The sequence below is a fragment of the Camelus bactrianus genome, chromosome 19 (assembly GCF_048773025.1).
Source record: "Camelus bactrianus isolate YW-2024 breed Bactrian camel chromosome 19, ASM4877302v1, whole genome shotgun sequence".
Lineage (NCBI taxonomy): Eukaryota > Metazoa > Chordata > Mammalia > Artiodactyla > Camelidae > Camelus > Camelus bactrianus.
The window spans coordinates 20,558,471-20,583,018 of NC_133557.1; the positions used below are offsets into that span (position 1 = coordinate 20,558,471).

The window sequence follows — 24,548 nt, forward strand, 5'->3', positions numbered from 1 at the left end:
TTGGCTACCAAGTGGCAGAAGTGGGTTGAGAAGAGTAAAATCATGGTAGAAATAAAAATAGTAAGGTCCCACAGTGATTGCCTACTATGTGACCAGAACAGTTCTCAGCCCTCCACGAATGTTAATTGTAGAGGGCTGATGGTTAGTGATTGCAAAGAAGAAGAGAGCCGAGAAAGAGATCTGTTAAGAGTGGGGACAGTTGAGAAGTCAGGTTCGTGGGCAGTGTTTGAAGGAGATGGCTGCTGACTTTGGTCTGGATTCTTCCTGCCCCTGAAGGAGGGGGTGGGAGCTGAAGAGGGTTCCTCGGTATATAGACAGTGGGGCTGACATTTCCCAAGCCCCTACTCTACCCAGACCCCATGACCTGCAATGTGTCATTTTATTTTATCCTCATGACTCTCCCATGAATTAGAAGATGTCCCCATTTTACAGATAAGGAAAGCAAAGCTCAGGGAGTTTAAGGAATGTGTGGAAGGGATATGAATCTGTGTCTTTCTGACCCCAAAGCCGGTGCTTGTCTACCCTACCACACTGCTTCAGAGAACTAGAACTAAAAGATGTCATAGCTTCTGGTCTGGGGACAGAATGGAGTCATCCAGTGACAGGGAGGATGGATGGGGAATAAAGGACCTGAGGAGCCAAATTATGAGAGAATAATAATAGGCCTTTGTGACTTTTACAAAATTAAAAAAGTTATAAAAGCAATTCTGCCCCCTGCATAAAATTGGAAAAATATCAAAGAATGTAAAAAAGGAAATAATAGTCACCTGAAGAAATTCATTATTAACGTTTTGGTGTATCCTTTTAGTTTTTGTTTTTCGACATGATATTCTGTCTTTATAAAATATAACGCAATAGATTTCCCTAACTAACTCTCTTTGCAAATATAACTTACAAGTGAAAATAACTTTTGTAAGAGTACAAACATGTCTAATTTATTCCCGCCCTTCTAATTGAAATAACAAAAACAACAAATAATCATTAAGAATTATATTTGATAACAAAAAGCACAGAAATTAAGAATTGCTCCCAACATCTTTGCTATATCATCTTTTAATGACTGTATAGCAGTCATTGCAGGACAAACCATGATTTCCTCAACTGTTCCAACTATCATTGGATGTTACTTCTAGTCTTCCACTACTGTCAATATGGTGTGATGAGTATATTTTTCCCAAAGCCCTGCCTGCACTTCAGGGTATTTCCTTGGGGTGATTCTTGGTTGGTTCTCACTGGGTTACTCACCTGACTGCCTCACCCCTTTCCCACAGGCTTACCTCTTCCCAGCTATGGCCATTTTTAAGGCAGAAGATGCCAGCGGGGAGGCAGCAGCCATGTTGAACAATATGCGTGTGTATGGCACCTGTGTGCTCACCTGCATGGCCACTGTGGTATTTGTGGGCGTCAAATATGTCAACAAGTTTGCCCTTGTCTTCCTGGGATGTGTCATCCTCTCTATCCTGGCCATCTATGCTGGGGTCATCAAATCTGCCTTCGACCCACCCAACTTCCCGTAAGTGCTGCTGCTCTGAGCCTAAGGCATCCTCCTCCTCCTCCCTGGCCTGGTTTCAGGGGCTTCACACTAGTCTCTGCCAACACCCCTGTCCCCATCTCTCAGAATTGGAGTGATTGTAGATTCAGAGTAACTTCCTTTGTGAGGGGAAATCTCTCCCGGTTTAGGGGCAATCTCTTTAGGGTGGGATAACATTGCTGGAGGTAGGCAGAGTTTCCCTTGTGAAAGTCAATTGCATGCTGGTTGGATGGACTTCGGAAGAGCCAAATGGAATGATTTCTGAAGGGACAAAAACTTTGTATTAGTTAAACTGTTCCTGGGTGGGGACTACCTTGTGGATGGTACAACTTCTCAGCATTAAACACCTCTCTATCATGAGAAAGGACACTGAAGAGAGAGTCCAGGGGCTCAGATCCCTGTTGGTTCTGCCTCTTTCCCTAGGACAGATTGCTCTACATCTTATTGCCCAGAAGAATGGCACGTGGAGACTGCTGTCCACAGTGCTGAAACATAGCACTGCACTAAAATGGTTTGCCACTGTGGCTGCATATTAGAATCACTTGGGGGACTTTGAAAAAAAAATGCCAATTCTGCGCTCCATCCCAGTTAAATCAGAATCTCTGGATATGGGGCCCTGGCATCTGTGTTTCTTCGCGCTCCCCTGGTGGTTCTACTGAAGCCAAGGCAAGGTTACATCCCCCCCCAACTTCCTCCCTTGTTTCTCTCCCCAGGATATGCCTCCTGGGGAATCGCACACTGTCTCGCCATGGCTTTGATGTCTGTGCCAAGCTGGCTTGGGAAGGAAATGAGACAGTGACCACACGGCTCTGGGGCCTTTTCTGCTCCTCCCGATTCCTCAACGCCACCTGTGATGAGTACTTCACCCGAAACAATGTCACAGAGATCCAGGGCATTCCTGGCGCTGCCAGTGGCCTCATCAAAGGTCTGAGGAAGGGAAGAGGTCTGGTGTCCAGGGAGCACTGCAGGGATTCTGGGTTAAACAGTTAGGATTAAGGGACTCAACTTGGGATTCAGTTAAATTTGATGAGTTTTAACTGAGCACCTACTCTGGGACATGTTCTGTCCTTGAGATAATGGAGGGTTAGAGATGAAAGGGAGCATGTGAGCATCTTACCACCTAGTGGGAAAGTCATCAGTTTGACAAGGATTCACTAAGCACCTGCTAAATTCCTAGCACTGTGCTGAGCACCAGGAACACAACATAAGTAAGTCACAGTTCTTGGCCTCAAGGAGTTTAATAGCCGAGACAAATGTAATAGCAAATAAATTATGACATGTGTAGATGTGCATTCAATGAACAGAGACCTCCCAAGGGAGGACGTGGTTATGTGTATAAGGTGGTGAGACAAGGCTTCTTGGATTCATCTGAGAAGGGTTTTGAAGGACAAATAAGAGATTTCAGTTATACAAGGGGAATAAGGGAATTACATGCAGAAGAACAGCTTGCCTAAAAGCATGCAGACACAGAAGAGCATATTGTGTCCTTCCAACCACAAGTAATTTGGTATGACTGGGGCATAAAGTGCAAAGGAAGGAGGGGCAAGAAATGATATTGGAGAGGCTGGCATGAGTGACTGTGGTGAGCCTTGGAAGCCATGTTGAAGAGTTTGGACTGTGTTCTGAGGGCAATAATGCCACCAAAGGGTTTTGAGTAAGGGATAGACGAGGACAGCTTGTTGTTTCTGAAGGTTCACTCTGGCTGCTAATGTGGATAAGCTAAAAGTAGGGGAAAGAACAGAGTCGGGGGTCTTGAAGGAGGCTGATGTTGAGTCCAGGTGAGGGATGACGGTTTTCTGACCTATAGTGATGGAGTGATGGCAGTGGAAATGGTGCAGTGGTTCTCCATCAGGACTGTTTTGCCGCCCCCTCCCCTACAAGAGATATGTGGCAATGTCTAGAGACATTTTTGGTTGTCACAACTGGAGGGTTACTACTAGCATATGGTGTGTAGAGGCCAGGATATTGCTACACATCCTACAATGCTATAGGACAGCACCCCATACAAGGAATTATCTGTTCTCATGACAATTATTACTAAATGTCAATAGTATGGAAGTGGAGGAACCCTTGAAAGGAGAGAAGAGGTGTATTTGAGAAATATTTGGGAGGAATAATGGACAGCAGTTGGAGATGGTTTTGAAAGGAAGATGAGGAAAGGGAGAAGTTGAGGGCAATGTCAAGCTGTCTGAGTCAATGGTGGTGCCATTTACCGAGATAAGAGGTACAGGAAAGGAGTTGGTTTGTGGTGAGTGGGTGGTGAGATCAGTTTGGGAGTTTGGGACATACTGAATCAGTCTGAGATAGGTCTTTGGATGTCTATGTACCCTAGTAGACTGGATTATTTGAGGGCAAGGACTAGATCTGATTCAGATGCAAAGCCCCTGCACATGACCTGGCCCAAAGCAGGAGCTTAGGAATGTTGGTGGATATAAAATGGAGCCAAGGCCCCGGGGAGTGAGAGGTGGTTGACCTTGACCTTTCTTTTTGCCCACCCCACCTCCTGGCCCCAGAGCTTTGGGATCGTGACGTCTGGTCTTCCCCCTGAGCATCCTGTCTCCCCCGTCTCCCCCACAGAGAACCTCTGGAGCTCCTACCTGACCAAGGGGGTTATTGTGGAGAGGCGTGGGATGCCCTCGGTGGGCCTGGCAGATGGTACCCCTGTCGACATGGACCATCCCTATGTCTTCAGTGATATGACCTCCTACTTCACCCTGCTGGTTGGCATCTACTTCCCCTCAGTCACAGGTGAAAGGGAGCTCAGAGAGGGAGGACTCTGCCTGGGAGTGGATGGATAGGAGAAAGCCAGTCATGGTGTGGGGAATTTCTTGGTCCAACAGCCCTATTACATAGGCAGGAGCTAATGATTTCATTCCCACTGGACAGCTGAGGGAATTAAGGCCCGCAGAAGCCAAGTAACCTGCCCAGGTTCTCACACGAGTCAGTGTACCAGGACTAGATCCCTGGCTCCCTGACTCTTGAGGCTGGTGTCCTTTCTTCTTTGTCTGGTCTCCTGTGGCTCCTGTCCTAGCTGCTCCTCTGTTCACAGGGATCATGGCTGGTTCTAACCGCTCTGGGGACCTGCGGGATGCCCAGAAGTCAATTCCTACTGGCACCATCCTGGCCATTGCCACCACCTCCGCTGTCTGTATCCTGCACTGCTGGGCTGGGACCATGGTGGGCGGGGAGGGCTAGACAGAAGGCATCTGAAGCTGCTGCCTCATCTGCTGGCTCAGGATGGGTGGGAAGGAAGGGGAACATCACCCTGGGAATTCTCCTTCATCCTCTGCTGCAGACATCAGCTCCGTTGTTCTGTTTGGGGCCTGCATTGAGGGGGTCGTCCTTCGGGACAAGTAAGTAAGGGGATCGGGATGATCCTGTTCTGGGGAGGGTGAGGTGAGCACGGAGGGCCAAGTTCTGGGAGAAAGGCCTGGCAGGGGTGCTGAAACTTGTGCAAGGGAGCTTTTAGAGGGAGGTCCCAGGGATTGCTTGTCCACTCACTTTCTTGAATTATAATTCCTCTTTCTCATGTCATTCTAGCTCAGAAAGCATGAATGCTGTCTTCTTTCTTTTAGGATAATGACACTTCCCTTTTCTTTTACTTTAGAATCTACTAATTCATTTACTATTTCCTGGATGTCTATGTGTTGGCCACTGTCCAGGGTTCTGGGGGAACAAAGATAAATAACACATGATTTTTGTTCCAAAGGAGCTCTTTGGGGATGGTAACCATGCTTGTCAGCAGACTTGAAATACAGAGCAGTAGGGGTGGTGATAAAGGAAGCCCCAGGGCTATGGAGGTACACAGGAGGCTGTGATCCAGAACTCAGAGGGTCAGGGAAGAGAAGGTGCTGCTCAAAGTACCTTATATACATTTTCTCATCTTTCCCTCCCCCTTTAAACTTTGAGTAGAGGTTACCGAGGTGACTAGCAGGGGGCAAGGCATTCCAGGCAGTGGGAACAGCATGAACAAAGGTGGAGGAGGGAAAGAGCTGTGTGTGTGTGTGTGTGTGCACGCGTGCGCACGTGCACACATACGGGTGCCTATAGCTATAAGCAGTTCAGAGCTTCCGGAGCACACACTGTGGAGGGCGTGTGCATACACAGCCAGCAGGGTGAAATACGAGGTCCTGTCACAGAAGTCAGTTTCCATAGCACCACCCTGGCTTCTGGGAGGTGGGGACATAAGGCGGAGACCTAGGCTGAAGTGGGTCCTGGAGGCCTGGGTTTTGTCACCAGGAAATTTGAGCTGTATTTTATTTTGAAAAATGGGGGAATCCTTGAAGGGTTTTAAGCAGGGAGGTGACCTGGTCAAATGGACAATTTGCATATATTACACCTTTTTAGCTTTTAGGGCAACTTAACCTCTGTTTATCCCATTTCATTTAATCCAAGACCTCCTACAAGACTGCAAGGGATTCAGCAGGTCATCCAGTATAACCCTTCCTCTGATTCTTAAAGTCCTGAAGCAATGGCCCATTTGAACACACCTCTGCTTGCCCACTCCAGGGACAGGGCTCTCTCTACCTACTGAGGCAGCATCTTCCCTTTCAAGACAGTGTCATTGTTAGAAAATGCTTTTCTTGATTCTCACATATCATTACCACACGATGAGGCCAGAACACCCACTTTTAAGATGGAGACACTGAGGTTCTAACAGTTTAAGGGATTTGTCTGGGATGACATAATATTACACATTTGAACGTTTCCTAGAATCACTACTGGGGGAGGTCAAGATGGGCAGGGGACTCAGAGGTATGTATATAATACATAAGCTACAAGGATATATTGTTCAGCATAGGAAATATAGCAAATATTTTATAAATGGAGTATAACCTTTAAGAATTGTGAATCACTATGTTGTGCACCTGAAACTTACATAATATTGTACATTAACTATACCTCCATTAAAAAAAAAAAAAGAATCACTATTTGTACCATGTTCCAGGCAGTGTGCTAAGCTTTTACATACGTTATCTCCTTATCCTCTCACCAAAACCTATCACCATGAGATAGGTTTTAAATGACCCTCATTTTATAGCTGAAGAAACTGAGACACAGAGAGGTTGGATGACTTGCCCAAGGTCACACAGATAGAAAGTGCCTAGGACATTAGAGGCTTTGTCTGTCCCTTGCCCCCTGCATAGAATAGCCCTATGGAGGACATACGGTTGGTCCTGAAGGTAGCGTGGGAGACCTGCCTTGAAAATCCAGGTGGCGTCGCTCACCCAGCATCTCCTGTCCCTTTGCTGCTTTATTCCAGGTTTGGCGAAGCTGTGAATGGCAACCTGGTGGTGGGCACCCTGGCCTGGCCGTCTCCCTGGGTTATTGTCATAGGATCCTTCTTTTCCACCTGTGGGGCTGGACTGCAGAGCCTCACAGGGGCCCCACGCCTGCTGCAGGCCATCTCCCGCGATGGCATAGTGCCCTTCCTGCAGGTCAGTTGGGGGCAGGGCTTAGGGACAGCAGGGCTTAGGGACAACAGGCCTCTGCCCAGCGAGGCCACACAGTGAACCAGGGCCAGGATGAGCCTTGCACTGCCTTCTGGAGCCCTGCCACTCTGTGCAACCACTCAGAAGAGTGGGTGTGCCTTTTTTGGGGGTTTGACCCATCATCAGTGCCATCTCTTTGGGCAGCATTATCTGCTTTTAGGGGAAAAATAAATGGCCCTCCTTTGGCCTGGTGATTGGGTAGGGACGCATGGAGGCAGCCAAAAGTCAAGCAAGAGAAGTGTGGCTCTCTCTGTGGTGCACTCAGTCCTGGCCATTTGCTGGCCCCTGGAGCTCTTCTCCCATCTGTCCCCATCCTTCTCCCCTTCGGGGGTCATTTGAACTTCATTGCACTGGGTACCAATGTCAGAGTGGGCAAGATACTGCAAAAGCCTGGTATCCCCTTGGGTACCTTTAAAAGATAAGAAATTCAGCATCCTCTGCCTACCGCCTCACTGACTAGGGGATTCCTGCCTCTACTGTATGGGTCCCCAAGAACGGAGGAAGGAGACAAGAAGCCCTTAAAGTCTCAGGCCCCCATGATGGTTGCTCTGTCCTCAGGTTTTTGGCCACGGCAAAGCCAACGGAGAGCCAACGTGGGCCTTGCTCCTCACCGCCTGCATCTGCGAGATCGGCATCCTTATTGCATCCCTTGACGAGGTCGCCCCCATCCTCTCTATGTGCGTGCTGGCCTCTGGCCCTCCCCATCAGCTCTGGGGGTCTCTCTACATGGATTCTCCAGCTGTGACCCTGGACAGACCACCCAAACACTTTAACAACCCCACTGTCATAGAAACCTGTCCTTGTTATACAGAGATTCAGCCCCACATGCATCAGGGTGTGTTGTAAGGGGATTTGGCCTTTGAACCCCTTTCTAAGCACCAGAATGTGATTCGGCCATCTCCGCAGTTTCTTTCTCCCTTTTCCCCTTTCTCTCCCTGTTTCTGTTTCTGCCTTCCCTTGCATCTCTGTCTCTCCTGGGGCCTCTCTGTGTTCTAGGTTCTTCCTGATGTGCTACATGTTTGTGAACCTGGCTTGTGCGGTACAGACGCTGCTGAGGACACCCAACTGGCGGCCACGCTTTCGATATTACCACTGGTGTGTGCTCGTTCCCCCTCCCTGCCCCACAAGATCATCCTCTCATCTCAACCTCATCCCAGCCCATCCTCTCCACGTCTAAGGATCCCAAATTCCAGTTTTGCTAGCCCAACTAGCACGAGAAAAGTCTTGGAGAAGGTCTCCTTATAATTACAAGTAATAACCTAACACAGTATCAACTATCTCAGCTACAATCCCTCTCCTGTCCATAGTGTTCAACATCTTACAGTCTAAATGAGAAAACCTCAGTTTCCTCAGCTGTGAAATGGAACGATAACTGCACCTACCTCCTCAGCCCTTGTGAGCATTACAACGCTTGGTGCAGGGAAGATGCTCCTTATGTGGGGCTGGGAGTCCGGTCATTTTACTTGATGGCTCTTTATCCTGACAACAAGCCTGTGGAGCAGACAGGGCAGGAATGATCATGCTTGTTCTACCAAAAGTCTCCAGTAGGGAAAGGACTGGCCCAAGGCCACCCAGCAAGACCATGGCATATGCGGACCAGAACCCAGGCAGCTGCCTCCCATCTCAGTGCTCCTGCTATGCCAGTCGCCTCTTCCTAGGGGCACATTCTTCCTGCGAGATCTTGCCTCCAGCTCTTCTTAGAGACCCCTGTCTCAGAACTCATCTGGCAGGGCAGTCTGACAGGGTCTAAGGCACTGAGACAGGGCAGAGGGTGACTTAGGGGTTGGGTGGGGCAGGAGGTGGTGCCCTATCTGCGGCTGCTCATTCATCCAGAAGGTCCCATGTCCCCTGGTGCTCATGGAGATGATGGTGTGGGTTCCCCTAGACCTGGCCATAGCCTCCCAAGTCTTGCCCAGGCCCTGCTCTATACAACTCTTGCTGCCAGAGCCCCCGCACCAGTGACAGCCCTGCCAGGGCTTAGAGCCTGGGTCTCCCTCCCACTGTCCAGGACACTCTCCTTCCTGGGTATGAGCCTCTGCCTGGCCCTCATGTTCATCTGCTCCTGGTATTACGCCCTGGTGGCCATGCTCATTGCTGGGCTCATCTACAAGTATATCGAGTACCGCGGGTAAGTGTGGGAAGTGGGGATGGCTGCGAGAGGCTGAGGGATGGGAGGGGGTGAGGAGGGGAAAGGGGTGATGGGTGCTTGGAGGGTGGGGGTGGGGACGAGGTAGGAAGTGGGAGAGGATGGGGCTAGCATGGAGGGGAAAGGATGATGGGGAGGGTTTGGGAGATGCGGGGCAGGAGCAGAGGGAGGGGCTGAAGCTTTGAGAAATGGATGTGGCAGGAGCGATGTGCACCTCCTGTCTGAGCCTGAGACAGATGGCTCTGGGCTGGGGCAGCCACTTCATTGTGGACGGTTCTCCCTGACACTACTTGGCCTTCTGTGATCCTCCTTCCTGGCCCCCAGGGCAGAGAAGGAGTGGGGTGATGGGATCCGAGGCCTGTCTCTCAGCGCTGCTCGCTATGCCCTGTTACGCCTGGAAGAAGGGCCCCCGCACACCAAGAACTGGAGGTAAGTGGTGGGGGCACAAGTGTCAGGGCTCAGGGAGGGCGAGGAAGGGAGCAGGGCCTGACCCACCCTGCTTGCTTTGGCTGAGTGGTGTTCCCGCCATAAAGGTGAGCTCTCACCTCTCCTCCTTGGCTCAGCCTCATCTGAACCCTTTCCACCTACAACACCCAGGCTGAGCTGAGTTCCAGACATTTTGTTCTCCAAAACCCCACCTGCCACACCAGTCTCCATCCATCCATTCATTCCACCATTTGTTTAAAAAAAAAAAAAGAGGAACACATGATGTGTGCCCAGCCCCCTTCTAGTCTCTGGGGACAGAGGGAGCACACAGTTCCATGGAGAAGGCATATGCAGAGACAGATAAACTTAATGTCGCATTGCATTTGCTCTGGGAGAGGTGGAATCATCCACTCTGAGAGTTATAGGACCTCTTAGAAATCTCTAGGTTGATAAGAATCCCTCCATTTTATGCACGTGAAAATCAGGGCCTAGAGAGGGTCTCAGAGGTCATGGAAGGCAGAACTGGACCCAGAATCTTCACCTCTTGCCTCTCAGCCCAGGGTGCTAACTGATTGCTCTGCAAGCCTGACCCCTCATTCTTCTCCCTCAGGTCCAATATGCTAAGAGTAGGCCTGAGACTCTAGACTATGCCCAGGACATCGTTGGCTTGTCCTTGCTGATATCTACTAAACTGGGTCTTCCAGAGACTGGGCCTTTGCATAATTTGTCTGTGAATCCTTGAATGCTTAGCACAGGGTCTAGCCTAGAGCAGGTGCTTATAGAATGCTACCAGATTGATAGGTGGTTGGGTGGATGGGATGGCTAAATGAATAAGGAAATGAACAGTTAAATAGATGGGTAGATGGCTAAGTCTACATACGTAGGGGAGGGTGCCTGAGTGAAGAGATGAATGTGTGAATGGACAGTGGTAGGTGGCTATGGGGATAACTGAGTGAATAATACATTTGTAGGTAAATTAACATAGAAATGAGTGGATAACTGAAGGATAAAATAGATGGGTGGGTGGTTGGATGGACAGATGTATGGATGAGTGAGGTAGATGGAGAGATGGATGGGTGGGTGGATAGTTGAATGTGTGGGAGAGGGTCGGATGGGTTGCTATTCAAAGAAGGGGATGGATGAATGTTTAGGTGGGCGGATGGATGTTGGGGGTATAGGTGGATGGAAGAATGGAGAACAACTGGTTAATGAACTCACCAGTGTATGGTGTATGTGTGTATGGTGGGTGGTGGCTGGATCATGTGACCTTGCACTCTCTTCAGGCCACAGCTGCTGGTGCTGGTGCGTGTGGACCAAGACCAGAACGTGGTACACCCACAGCTGCTCTCGTTGACCTCCCAGCTCAAGGCAGGGAAGGGTCTGACCATCGTGGGCTCTGTCCTTGAGGGCACCTTTCTGGACAACCATCCCCAGGCCCAGCGGGCAGAGGAGGTGAGTAGAGGCGCTGGTGGGGACAGGGGAAGGACAGGGCACTCAGGAAGACAGTCCTTGCTCCTTTCCACGTTCCTTCCTTACCACCTTTGCAATCAACTGGGGCTCAGGCTTTTCTGTCCTCTTTCTTGGAAGAGGAGTCCAAAGGCTAAGTGAGTGTGTTCCTTAGAATCCAACTCACAGAACTCGACCATCTGAGCCAGAAGGGCACATTTTATGGGTAAGGAAACTGAGGCTTAGAGAAATCAGTCCTTTTGTTTAAGGACAGAAAACAGACACACAGAACTGCTAGACTAGAGGCAGGGGAGGGTATAACACAGTGGTAGAATGCATGCATGAGATCCTGGGTTCAAAACCCGGTACCTCCATTAAAAAAGAAATTAAATAAATAAATAAAATTGTTAAAAAAAAAAAAAACTGCTAGATTCCTACTCCAGACTTCTTCCTGCCGAAGTATAAATCTTTCAGTGTTTTCACATCTGTGGGTTCTCTTGAACACCATATCACATGAAATTGGCAGGGTGAGTATCCATATTTGTCACAGGAAGAAACTGAGGCCCAGAGAGGGAAAGCAGATTGCTGAAAAGTCACAAAGCCGGCTGGAAGCATAGGCAGGATTTGAACCCGGGTCTCTGACTCTAGGTCACCTGCTCTTGTTACCATCCACTGGCCCATGCCTATGGAGCAGTGCACAGAGCCAGTGTGGGCTAGGGTGGTTGGGGTCTGCATTTAGTGGCATTAACAGGTGTCTGGAACCTGGTGGGTGGAGGAAGTGGTTCCTGTCTGCCATTTGGGCCTCTCTCCCCTTGGGGCTATGGCTAGTAGTGGAGAGAGGAAAGGGAGCCCCAGGGAGGTGAGGGGAGGCAGGGAGGGGCACCCCTAATGGCTTGTGACAGTTGCTATTTCTGCCTCACTGGGCCGTTCACACCAATCTGTCAGGGCCCAGGGCTGGAGGCCTCCACTGGTCAGTTTAATTCAACATGCAGTGGCTGTGAACGCGCTGTGCACCAGGCACTGGGTGAGGCCCCGGGGGAACATGGAGAGGTAGAAGACCAAATCCCAGCCCTCGAGGTGGTCACAGGCTGATGGGGAATAGCATGAGAGTAATACAATGTGTTGAGTGTTTACAATCTGTCAGGCTGTATACTAAGCCCTACTCATATCATCTTATGTAATTCTCCCTCTTTCTAAATGAGGTAGCTGTCACGATGCCCATTTAATAGATGAGGACACTGAGGCTCATGAAGGTGATTTGCCCAAGGTTACCCTGAAGTTATTAACTAACACAGCACCTATCAACCTCAGTGTATGTTGTATCTTCCCAAACAGCCTGTGACCACCTCAAGGGCTGGGATTTAGTCTTCTACCTCTTCATCTCCCCCAGGGCCTAGCCCAGTGCCTGGTGCACACACAGCACATTCGCAGCTACTGCATGCTAGGGTGGCAGAGGTAAAACCTGAAGAATTGTTTGACATCAGGATATTGGTTAAGAGTGTGAAGGATGGAGTCAGACCCCTGGACTTGAACCTCTACATTAACATACATTAGCTGTATGCCTTTAAGCAAGTCTTAATTTCTCTGAGCCTCAATTTCTTTATCTATAAAATGAGAGCAATGAGAACACTTCCCTCATTGTGCAGATGGAATGGGCATGTAAAATGCTTACCATTATGCTAACTTACAAATTTGTTAGATATATGTTGTCTGGCTATGCAGAAGAGCCCAGTTTCATTCTGGTCTGGGTGGTGGGGGGTGGTAGCTGAAGAAGGTGATGGTTGAGTTGGGCCAGGTAGGGTGTCATGTACTATGGGGGGAGGGAGTCTGGGTGTGGTGGAGAGTCTGCAGAGGGACTGTGTGAGCAGCAGTGGGGTAGTGGGAAGTGTGGGGTCCAATTATGAAGAGCTCTGATTGATCAGGGAGGAATGGGGGCCATAGGTGACAGGGAGCCATGCATGATTCTGGTGCTAGAGGCTGAGATGATCAGAGCCGAACTTCAGAAACATCAAAATGATGGAGGGGAGACATGGGAGGTAGGGAGACTGCAAGAGTCTGGGCAGGGCCAGGGAGGACCGAGGCTGGTCCTTTTCTGACCCCTCACCCCCAACCCGTGCAGTCTATCCGGCGCCTGATGGAGGCAGAGAAAGTGAAAGGCTTCTGCCAGGTAGTGATTTCCTCTAACCTGCGAGATGGCGTGTCCCATCTGATTCAGTCTGGGGGCCTTGGGGGGCTGCAGCACAATACCGTGCTCGTTGGCTGGCCCCGCAACTGGCGGCAGAAGGAAGATCATCAGACGTGGAGGAACTTCATTGGTAAAGCTGAGTGGGCTAGAGGTGGTGGTGGGTTGGGGGCTGTGGTGGGCTGGGTTCTTCGGGCCTCAGGACCATTTCCCAGTTGTCATAGTGTGGATTTTGCAAATGCAGGTGATGGTGTTCAAAGCCGGCCATGTGCCAGGCACTGTGCTGGGTGCTGGGGACTCAGGTGTGAAGGAGACGGTCTTGGTTCCTGCAGGGCTCACAACCCTGGGAGGAAGACAGTGCAGGGCAGTGGGAAGAGCTACAGCTTTGAAGTCACAGAGGCCCAGGGCTGAATCTCACCTCTGGCCCTTCCTCGCTGTATGATTGTTCATCAATGCTCCACCCTCTCTGAGCATAATATTCCTTGGTAGTAGTTGGTAATAAGTAATATAATAACTAATATTTATAGACTGTGTCCTGTGTGCCAGACAAGTGGAGGCTTTCTCTAGCCTTTAATTCTCTCAGCAGGCTGGTGACAGCTAGGCATTGCTGTCTCCATTTTATTGGTATGAAACTGAGGCCCTGAGAGATTAAGGTCACACAGCTGGTAAACCCAGAGGCTGCTTTATAGGTAGATCTGAGTTAGAAGACGGTTGGGAGGATTAAGTGAGCCCTGCATGGTAGAGTTCTTAATCAGAAGGGGCAGGTGTTGTTATTATCACTTGACAGGTGGGGAAACAGGCTCAGAGAGGTTTTCCCAAGTTCAAACAACACATAAGTCATGAGGCCCGGGTAGATGGGGGTTTTCTAACTCCTTAGCCCAAGGCCAAGGCAGGATGGGGTGGGGTGGGGGTGCTGGGTGCCAGGAGGGGACCAGGGTCACTGTTTTACCGTCTGGCCGTCTCCTTGGTCTCCTCCAGAGCTGGTCCGAGAAACCACGGCCGGTCACCTGGCCCTGCTGGTTACCAAGAACGTCTCCATGTTTCCCGGGAACCCCGAGCGCTTTTCCGAGGGCAGCATCGACGTCTGGTGGATTGTGCACGACGGGGGCATGCTCATGCTGCTGCCCTTCCTGCTGCGGCACCACAAGGTGCGCGTGCGCGCGCATGCGCGTGTTTGTGCGCACCAGCCCACGTCCATGGGCGGGGCTCCACCGGGGCCAGCCTCCCCCGTGAGCTCCCGGGAAAGGGCTCCGATCACCTCCTTCACTCTGAGATGTTGGGAACTGTGTCTCCCCTCACAGATATCCTTGAAATATAAAGGAGAACAATATTTAACTCAAGAGAGGGACCCTCACCTAAGCAGGGGAGTTTTTTAGGGTGTGGCCATTGAGATAGAGGATTGTGGGGCTGCATGTGTGTGGGGGAAGGTGAGTGGGAAGGGTGAGGCACAGGGTCCTCTCTAGGCTCTGGCACTGGGTCTCTGCACCGCATCTGGGCTGGATCTTTCTGGGTCCCCCTCACCCTTCCAGGTTTGGCGGAAGTGCAAGATGCGAATCTTCACAGTGGCCCAGATGGACGACAATAGCATCCAGATGAAGAAGGACCTGACCACATTTCTGTACCATTTACGTATCACCGCGGAGGTCGAGGTGGTGGAGATGGTGAGTCTCCAGGAGCCACCTCTGAAGTTTTGGAGTTCCACCTGGCTGTCTTTCCCCTGGGCCCCAGCACCAAATAAGGCAACCCCAACACCCATCAGCTTATGATGCTTCATCCTTTCCCCCTCATCCACTTTTTATCCTTTCACATATTCACCTGAGAGTCTATCCATTCATCCATCAATCCATCCACCCCTCTCTCTATAGGAATAGCCATGTCTCCATGTCTAACACTGCTTATTATTACATGTGAGGCACTGTTCTATGCACTACACACACACACACACACACACACACACACACACACACACACACACACACACACATATATATAAATTCTCACAGCAATCAATGAAACATACACAATTATCAGCATTTCCATTTTACAGATTAGGAAGCTGGGGCACAGAAAGCTTAAGTAATTTGTCCCCAGTGCACACTGTGACAGAGCCAGTATTCAAACCCAGGCAGACTGGCTCTAGAGTCCATGCTCCGAGAGATTATATTCCACAGCCTCTCATCCATCCATTCCCCTCAGCTTATGTATCCATTTACCCATCCCTCTGTGCATTCATTAATCTACCCATATATTCATTAATGTACTCACTCATTCATCCATTCATCCATGTATGTATTCATTCATCTCTGTGTTCCTTTTAAAATTTCTTCCCCTTCTCTACTCACCCAGGTAATTAATTTATCCATTCATTCACTAATTCACCCATTCATTTTCTGGGTCTTATGCTTGGCTGAGGAGGGAATGAGCTGCATTCCTTCAAAGAGCATCACCCTCTGCTTTGTCCTTGCCTCCCACAATTGTTGATAAAACTAGGTCATTGGATAGGGAAGCCCTGGGCTGACAGAAAGAAGGGGGCCTGCCTCCCTTCCCTTGGCCTTGCACCTGAGCTCAGAGCTCATACTTTCTTCCCTTGCCCTCCTCACCCTGTCTCGACCCCTGCCTGCCCACAGCATGAGAGTGACATCTCAGCTTACACCTATGAGAAGACGCTGGTGATGGAGCAGCGTTCCCAGATCCTAAAACAGATGCATTTAACCAAGAACGAGCGGGAGCGGGAGGTGAGGTTGCCCTGGCTGGGCTCTGAAAGTCTCAAGCTGCTGGCAGCTCTGGGTCTGCTCAGGTTTGGGATGGCCTGCTCCTGGCCATTGGCACTGCCACCTCCTGGAACTGGGCTCCCAGCAGTGGGGGTATACACTGCACCTGCATCTATCAAGCCACCTAGCCAGGATGCAGAGGGGCTTTGGCATGGGTGACAGATCTGCTCTCTGTGAGACTTCTGGGGCCCAAGGGAGAATAGTGCAGGCTAATTAGATGTATGGATGATGATTCCTCAGGGGCGTGGGCTGCCAGTGTGGGGGACAAGGGATCATGTGATAGACCCTCAGAGACTGGGTAACAGATGGATATTTCAGGATATAGCTGATGGTAGGAGTTGAGGGCAAACCTCCTAGGGTGTGGATGGTGAGTTCTCAGGGGTAATGATGGTGAGCTCCCATGGGGAGTGGAGTTTGGATGAAAGCTCCACACCAGGGAGTGCAGTCCTTGAGGAAATGAGTGATGGTACCCTGGGTCTGGGGACAGAAAAGCCCTTGGAGGTGGGTGACAGTAAGATTGTAAGAAATGGCATGTACACTGGCCACCAGAACTGACACTGGGACTTAGTGATAAGGTAGAGCTCGGCTGAGCCAGGTGTTAACACTTTGGTCGCTGAATAGTGGGGAGGTTAGGAGTTCTGGAGAGAAGTTTGAGTGGCCATGTCCATGGAACAATAGCCATTTGGTGTGGAAACAATGCAGTATTTTAACAACCGGTACATGTCTCAAAAGTACACATCTTGACTGAACATCAGCTCTGGGAGTAGCTCTTTTTGGGGCATGGGTAGTGACTTCCAGCAGAACTGGCACCACCCTGTGTCACTCCCTAGATCCAGAGTATCACAGATGAGTCTCGTGGCTCAATCCGGAGAAAGAATCCAGCCAACACTCGGCTCCGCCTCAACGTTCCAGAAGAAACAGCCGGTGACAGTGAGGAGAAGCCAGAAGAGGAGGTATGCAGCTGGAGTGGTTTGGCCCCAGCCAGTGGGAGCAGAACGTTTGGGCTCCAAAGGAATCACATGCTGTCCCTTCTTTCATCCCTCAGGTGCAGCTGATCCATGACCAGAGTGCTCCCAGCTGCCCTAGCAGCTCGCCATCTCCAGGAGAGGAGCCTGAGGGGGAGGGCGAGGCAGATCCAGAGAAAGTCCATCTCACCTGGACCAAGGACAAGTCGGTGGCAGAGAAGAATAAGGGCCCCAGTCCTGTCTCTTCTGAGGGCATCAAGGACTTCTTCAGCATGAAGCCGTACGGGCCTGGGGGCTAAGGGATGGGGTCTGGGGTGAGCCTCCAGGGTCTTTGCTCCCATGGCAGAGCAAATGAGCAGAAGGGGTCCTGGTCTGGCAATTGGAAGACCCAGCCCAGACCTTGTCTTTGTTTCCCCAGCTGAGAACTCTGGTTGGGCCTGATTGCGAATGGTCAGAATTCCCAGGTTCAGGCAGTGGAAAGGCAAAGGCTGAGGGGCTGGGAGAGCAGGACCAGTCTGCACTCAGGGTGGACGATGATCAGCCGCTCCTGCTTTTTCTGACCCCCTCTCTTTTTCTTCCTCTCTTTGCTTCTCTTGTGTTTCCTGAAGGGAGTGGGAGAACTTGTAAGTGCTTCAGAATTTTAAAATTCTGGGTTGGTTAGGGTACCTTCTCTCCTCACTCTATCATGAACATTCGATTTGTGCTCCTGACTTCGGGGGTCTCTGAATAGCCCAGCTTGGAGAGGTCTGGGATTGGTAGTCCCTGGCTTGCAAGGACCAGGTCCCAGCAGCCAGGTGCTCCGGGGGCTGGGAGGGCTCCTGAATCCAACTCTCCCCTCTCCCAGGCTCACGCACCCTCCTGCCTTTCTTCCTCCCTCAGGAACCAGTCCAACGTGAGGCGCATGCACACGGCTGTGCGGCTGAACGAGGTCATCGTCAAGAAATCCCGGGACGCCAAGCTTGTTTTGCTCAACATGCCTGGGCCTCCTCGCAACCGCAACGGTGACGAAAATTGTATCCTGGGCTTAATATTGGGAGGAAGGGGGTGGTGGACGTCAGGGGACCTGGGTCTTAACTCTGGGAAGGAAGGAGCCTGTCCTGCTTCAGAATCAGCACCTCGGACAGGGACGCATTCCCAGCGTTCCCCTGGCGCTGAGCGCGACCCTAATTCCATCGCGAGGTACGGGAACGGTCTTTCTCCTTGACGGGCCCTCAGACATGGAGTTCCTCGAGGTCCTCACCGAGCACCTGGACCGAGTGATGCTGGTCCGCGGCGGCGGCCGCGAAGTCATCACCATCTACTCCTGAGAGCCAGGACCTGCCACTCGGGCCCGAGCGCGCCCGGCCCGCGGCCCTGGAGCCCTTGCCGCGCCCCCTGCCGCTGTCACCGTTTACATACAGACCCTGTGCCCACGCCCTGGCCCCCTTTCCCGCTGCCTGAAGCCCAGAGGTCACGTCCGTCGGGGCTGACTCGGAGAGGACCGCCCCCACGCGGAGATAAGAGCCCCGAGCTCCCCGTTGGCGTGTCGCCCTGTCGGCACCGGCTGCCCTTTTTCTAAGCCCGGCCTCGCCCCGTCGGAGGAGAAGCTGCAATAAAAGTCCGGAGGAGGCGCGGAGAGGAGCGGAGCTGGGGCTTTGAGGACCCCGGGTAGTCCGCGTGGCTCTTTTCCCCTCTTCCCACGCACCGCCCGGGTCCTCGCTCTGCGCTCCTCCCCCGGTGGCCCGGAGGGCGCGGGGTGGGAGGCCGCACTCAGCGGTGTCCGTCACTCCTAGTGCAGCCGCAGGCGCAGGCCGGCCGAGCCTATACATAGTGTAAAGGAGACATCGCGTGTATTTTTAACGTCCCCATATTTCTGTGACTAGAAGCGCAACAGACTTCTCGCCACTGTCGAGCTTTCCCGCTGGGGGCGCCCAAGGACGGCAGAGGCCTCGGGAGGCTGGGATTTCCTTGACATCCGAGAGTTTGAGAGCAAAAGTGCGTTAGGCCCAGGCGGGAGTCGTGGTCCCTCGACACCCCCTCGACGCCTCCTCGCCCTTTTCTGCGCGCCCTTGGCTTCCGACCCTTCCTCTTAGTTCTTTTCGGAGACGAGGTGAGACAAATGTCCAACTTTTCCTGGATTCGCCGCCCAGCGGATGTGAGCTTCCACTGCGGCTGCAGAGACGCGCGCGCAGCCTCTTCTTATTGGCTCTTATGCAAGCTGGGGCCAGGATAGGGGAGGGGCGCTCCTCAAGGAGAAGAAACCGAGAGAGGCCCTTGCCCCACCGAGGAAGCCCCGCCCCGGTGCCTTCGCTGGGGAAGCAGGCGTCTCTCCTCAGTCGGATAGTCGCCTGCTCCCCCTATCCCATGGCTCTTCGCCAAAGACTGAAATCTGGGAGCTGGAGGGCGTCCCGTCGCCCGGAGTTTCCTCCCTGGGACAGGTGAAGGCGGCGGCAGAGGTTCTGGTTTAGGGGCTAGACCCACCGGGGAGGCCCCTGATGTTCCAATGTCGCCTGTCCCAACCCGGCAGCTCCGACTTCGGGGACCCAGCTGCCTTCTCCGCGTCCCGGGGCCGGGCCTCGCTGCCTAGCAGCGGCCTCTAGCTGCGCCTCCCAGGTACCTGGGCCTGGGGGAGGGCTGGAGTCGCCACGTGCTTTGTTCTTAGCGCCTCTCTGCCCTCCTCCAACTAGGACCCAAGGCCTTTGGCTTCTCCAACTCCAGTCCTTAGCACTTTGGCTCCACCAGCCCGGTTGGAGGCGCCCTCTATCCCTAGAGAAAGTGCTTTGGCCGGGTTCCCTTCCCCCCAGGGCACGTTACTAAGGGGGATAGGCACTGCATGCTCGTTCCAGGGTCCTCTGGGACTGGGTACAGTACCTCCAGCTCCAGGGCCCTGATCTTCGCACCTAGTTAGACATCTCGCCCACCTCCCAGAGCTGGAGCTACTGGCTACTCCTGACCTCACCACCTCCTTTCCTTCCAGCCCAAGGCAGAGAGCTGGAGCTGGTGCCATCTAGACTGGGTCAGGTGTGGCTGGAATTAGGTCTGAACAGCTGCCGGTTAGGCCAAGGCTCCTCCGAAATTTCAGCAGGGGGCTGGATAGATTCTTCCAGGTAGTAATCATAAGTTGGAGGTATTAGACACCAGCACCTCCCCCAAACCCCCATCCTTCAAAAGACCTCCCTCTGAGAACCAAAGCTGGGTCTAGCCTTCTGGGAGGCTGAGCATTCCCTGGGCTAAAGTGGTGGATAGGCAGAGGGAAAAGGGGCTGTATTAACATCAATTAGGGAACCAAAGTTGCACTACCTGGGCCCAGACTGTCTGGTTGGCAAGAGCAAAGTTTCCGTTGATGAACAGACATCTCACAACAAAAACCCAAGTTTTCTGTGCTACATGTGCAATATTTGTTATGAATGTTATCACACGTCATTCATCAAATTATCTTTACAATCATGTAGCTAGATGTTTCATGTCCATTCAAGTGACTTTTATTCTGAGTGCAATATTTCAATAGCCTTGTAGTGATAACTAGTGTTGCTTTTGTTTTAGACTATGTGCAGGGCAATGCAATGAAGTTGAAAACCCTTGTAAATAGAAGAGGTTGCAAACCAAATCAAGAGTATTTATTACTATTATTAGGCCTGCCTTTAATTTTCAGTGTGTTTCAGTATTCTGCATTCTGCCTCAGTATTGATCTTGTGTTCTTTGTGCCAATATGAAAAGGAGAGGGTTGGTTCTTTCCTTTATTGTTGAATGCTCCCATTTAATGCTTTTTAGCTTTTACTGTATTAATTTTTTAGATTCCCGTCTGCACAAAATGCAATAAAAATAATTTTATTATACCCCTCACAGCCTGAGGTGTGCTGTTTGAACACTCTAGGGGGAAGAATTAGTAGGTGGCAAGAAGGGTATTTAAGGTGGTCCTCCCAGAGGACTCCAGGCTTTTAATCAGAAACACTGACCTCCCCCTACAGGAGACTTGGGTGGGCTGATCCTCCAGGTCTGGTTGCCGAGTTTGTGTGCTAATTCTGGGGCCCTGTCCTAGAGGGACAAAGAAACTGGCAGCAGGGGCATTGCACTGACATCTATGAGGTCATGAGCACTTACTAGGTCAGGCTCAGCGCTGTCAGCATCATGGTCCCTAATTCACTGGAGGCCTTGTGTCAGTTACTTCCCCACCCCCACCCCAAGTTTCCTGATGGGGCTCTCTATTAACTGCTCTCCAAGGCTGTTACCTGTGACTTTATGGTTCTGCCAACTCTCTCCACAATGAGCAGAACAGAAGGTGGTAACTGAGACAAAATCAAAACAGGAGAGTGCCCCACTCTCCACTGGCCTTCGGCCAGAAATGGCCTCCTCACAGTCCTGTTTTCCTTTCCTACAAAAGGAGGACAAGCCTCTGACACAAAGTCTGTCACAAATATGGACGTTTACACAGCATTACAATTAACCAGCAGGCTTTTGCTCTGAACTGGTTATGGAAACTTCTAACTAGGTGAGCTGCATAAGAAAAGAAGCTGAGGTTAAAAGAGGTTTTGAGGCCTGACTGCAGGTTGAGTGCAAGATGGGGCAGACCTCATAGCAGACTGAAACCAGTCAGTGGCTCTGTCAGAGAACCTCACCTTCTGACTCTTAGAAGGAAGGCCCACAAAGAGGCCCTGCAGATATTCACACCCAAAAAAGACAACACAGCTTTCACTTTTTCATTTTAATTAAAAAGTAATCATCTCATCTTATTAACAACACAAGAGTTCCAAAGAGGAAAAAACACTATATAACACAAACAGGTCAGAACATAAAACACTGCCATCTGGGGACCTTGAGATTCTGAAACCACTGTTTACTCAGTTACTGGCAGGGACTCAGCTGAAGTCACTGCACTCCCTCTGCCACGGGCCCCTTGAGACCGATCCACAAGGCTCTAATGAGCACCATCCGTAGGGAGAGGGCAGCTTCCTTTGGCTCCATTTAGAGCAGCAGCCAGAAGTCCTCCCTCTAGTAACATCACTCTGGCTCAAAAGTTACAAACAGCCGCCTATATCCAGAACATGTCCAACTACCAAAAGTCTGATATCAAAATGGTCCCTACCTCCTGCTGCTCAGAAAACAACAAGAGCCTCATTTTTGAGCCAAAAGCTCAAAACAATCACTGAAAACAATGGGTGTTCACTGCCAGAGTCGAGAGTTGCCTTCTCAGAAACAATTCCATGAAACCACTACTGGTCAGGGAGAGGCTGACAGAAAAGTTAGGGGGTAAGAGTGGTTGGGGCCCAGATTCACAGTTTGTGTTAAACTGCTGGTCACTGGAGTTGTTCAGTCCATGGGAGATCCTCCAACAAAATGAAAGCAAAAAAGAAAAAGAGAAAACCTAAAACCAGTAACACTGGGTCAGGCAGAAATGTGTCTGCTCTGTGGCTGCCACGGCCACTCCTTAACAACTCCAGAGGAGCTGGTTTATGAGCCCTCAAGCAGACCCACGTATGTGGGATGGGGCATGATGGCACCGTGCCTGCCAAGTCCAGACTGCTACTCTGCAACCCTGGGCAGGAGCTCGAGCTCTGGCGGGCCTGTGTGAGGCTGGGAAATCTTGGTAGGTTCACAATAAACAAGGGCAGTGGCTCCTGACATGAAAATGCCATCCCAAACTCAGCCAGTTGGGGCTTGGCTCCTTCTCCTCCCCTGCCCCCATATCCAGCTGACAGAGAGACCAGACAGACCCATGAGATATAGAGACAGAGCCCAGACACCTATACTCCCTGTGACCCCAGAGATATTTTCTACCAAAACAAACAAAACAAAAACAAAACAACAAAAAAAAGGACACCCCCAAATGCAGTACAAAACTCTGACTCTAGAAGGAATAAGTAACACAGCCTTGGGCAGAAGAGAGCAGGTGGTAGAAACTTATGACATTCGATGTGGACCTGGACAGGCGCAAAGAACATCCTCCAAACAACTCTAGTTAGAACGCAATAGGCGGGAGGCCAGGGGACGAAGGGAACCGGGAGTAGTTGAGATTCAGCCTCAGTAATGCCTCTGGTACGATCCCATGGGGGCCTGGGGCCGCCCGACCTGTGCTGCGGTCTGGCTAACCAGGTGGGAGAGAGCAGGGCCACTCTGGATCAGTGTGTCCAGAGCCTTCTGTACACTTGGATTGTCAAAGTTGATACCTGTGGAAGACACCGGCCTCTGGCTAGCTAAGTTGCTGGCAGGTGCCAGGCGAGTGGAAGGCTGGCCAAAGAGCCCTTGGGAAGGAGCCCCAGGCCGGGGGCCCATGTTCCGAGCAGATCCTGCCTGTCCCAAAATGTTTGGAGGCTGATTGCCAGAGGCCTGTGATCTTTGCTGAGGCTGGCTGTTCGCTGCTGTGGAAAAATTCTGGTTCTGGGTGTTTCCGGCAGCAATCGAGGGGGATACAGAGCTGCTATTGGCCGCAACCGTGCCACTATTGAAGAGGCTGAGGATTTTGGCCTGAAGCTCTTGTTGGGAGGTGGGGGGTGCAGCTGGAGTGGGTGTAGCAGAGGGGAGCACTTGGCCGCCCTGGAGCGGTTGGGAGCTTGGCTGTGTCTTCAGCGAGGCACCCGAAGTCGCCCCGAGTGGTTGACGGGAAATCGGGCCTAGAAGATAGAATGAGGAAGTACCTGCTTGAAATGTACCCTCCATGGGCAGGAGGCTTAGCAGCCCAGGGAAGAACAACAATCACTGATCACATCAATCACATAGTACACAGACTATAACATCAATTTCCCAAAGGGGCCACTTCATGGTAAGTGCTGTTTCCAGGAAACAGTCTAGTTCCCCTAGAGAATCCCTAAAGAAAAAAGGGCATCCATCTTGGTTACTAGGGAGCCAGCAATACTAGCCCACCCACCACATTAACTACAGGGATCGTAATCCAGTACCCAAATCTTAAGATATCATTACATCAGCATGGATGGCCCAAGGGAGAATCCAAGGGATGGGCTCGTTTCCCTTACCCACCCCAAAGAGCCCTGGGCCTGCAACCCTCCCAACAGAGCCTGGGGATTAGAGAAATGCAGAGTCAGAACTTCACCTCGGCCCTGCCACGTAGCTCACCAGGCAGAGAGTCGGTGCTGCTCCTCATAAGCCGCTCCTTCCGCTCTCGCAGGTAGTTGATGATCTTGTCAGTCTCTTCGGCAGTGAGATACCTATTGTCTGCCAGCAAGTTGATGAGGCTTTGGATGGCTGGAGGGTGCCCCCCGCGTACTCCTTCCTCAGGGCCTCCTCGCTCTCTTTCCTGGAGGATGGCTTCATCAGCCATCTTGGCTGCCTGTCTGGCAATCTCCTCACGTTCCTTCTCCCGGCACTCATTCTTGTAGCGCTCATAATTTCTGGCCACCAGCACCATGGCGTCTGCCTGGGGCATGTTGCGATGCTCTGTGGGAGGGGATGACAAGAGTTATTTACTCCCATGACAGATTTGAGTGTCCACTCTACCAAGCCTTTCCTAACTTCAAACCATCAAGAAAAACATTTCAGTGACAAAAAGCCTTGGATTGGGAGATGGAGAGCAGCTGGAAGGGGAGGGAGATAAAGGCTGGGAAGATAGGTGAATGGATTTCTTTGGAAGAGTTCAGACATCTTTGTACAGAGCTAGT

The 24,548-nt window shown here is 51.3% G+C and overlaps 2 protein-coding genes across 5 annotated transcripts in view; one reads left to right on the forward strand and one right to left on the reverse strand.

The window, feature by feature from the left end:
• Window positions 1-20,991, forward strand: part of SLC12A5 (solute carrier family 12 member 5) — a 37,199-nt gene extending 16,208 nt beyond the window's left edge. The window contains exons 7-25 of the mRNA XM_074347352.1: window positions 1,272-1,513; window positions 2,245-2,456; window positions 4,109-4,279; window positions 4,581-4,679; window positions 4,827-4,884; window positions 6,795-6,969; window positions 7,582-7,700; window positions 8,020-8,118; window positions 9,032-9,151; window positions 9,494-9,598; window positions 10,879-11,047; window positions 13,161-13,356; window positions 14,202-14,371; window positions 14,753-14,884; window positions 15,851-15,958; window positions 16,825-16,947; window positions 17,040-17,239; window positions 17,839-17,972; window positions 18,175-20,991. Of these exons, the coding sequence (XP_074203453.1) occupies window positions 1,272-1,513; window positions 2,245-2,456; window positions 4,109-4,279; window positions 4,581-4,679; window positions 4,827-4,884; window positions 6,795-6,969; window positions 7,582-7,700; window positions 8,020-8,118; window positions 9,032-9,151; window positions 9,494-9,598; window positions 10,879-11,047; window positions 13,161-13,356; window positions 14,202-14,371; window positions 14,753-14,884; window positions 15,851-15,958; window positions 16,825-16,947; window positions 17,040-17,239; window positions 17,839-17,972; window positions 18,175-18,266 (2,724 nt within the window). The 3' untranslated portion in view covers window positions 18,267-20,991. The remainder of the gene's footprint in view (window positions 1-1,271; window positions 1,514-2,244; window positions 2,457-4,108; window positions 4,280-4,580; window positions 4,680-4,826; window positions 4,885-6,794; window positions 6,970-7,581; window positions 7,701-8,019; window positions 8,119-9,031; window positions 9,152-9,493; window positions 9,599-10,878; window positions 11,048-13,160; window positions 13,357-14,201; window positions 14,372-14,752; window positions 14,885-15,850; window positions 15,959-16,824; window positions 16,948-17,039; window positions 17,240-17,838; window positions 17,973-18,174) is intronic.
• A 634-nt stretch (window positions 20,992-21,625) lies between these two features.
• The window catches only part of NCOA5 (nuclear receptor coactivator 5), a 28,781-nt gene continuing 25,858 nt past the window's right edge, over window positions 21,626-24,548 (reverse strand). For 3 of the 4 annotated variants that reach the window (XM_074347354.1, XM_074347353.1, XM_045519323.2), the window contains 2 exons: window positions 24,007-24,327; window positions 21,626-23,546 (listed from right to left, as the gene is read on the reverse strand). In XM_074347354.1, the coding sequence (XP_074203455.1) occupies window positions 22,957-23,546; window positions 24,007-24,327 (911 nt within the window). In that variant the 3' untranslated portion in view covers window positions 21,626-22,956. Of the gene's footprint in view, window positions 23,547-23,983; window positions 24,328-24,548 lie in introns of all 4 variants that reach the window. The other variant, XM_074347355.1, reaches the window with a different exon arrangement.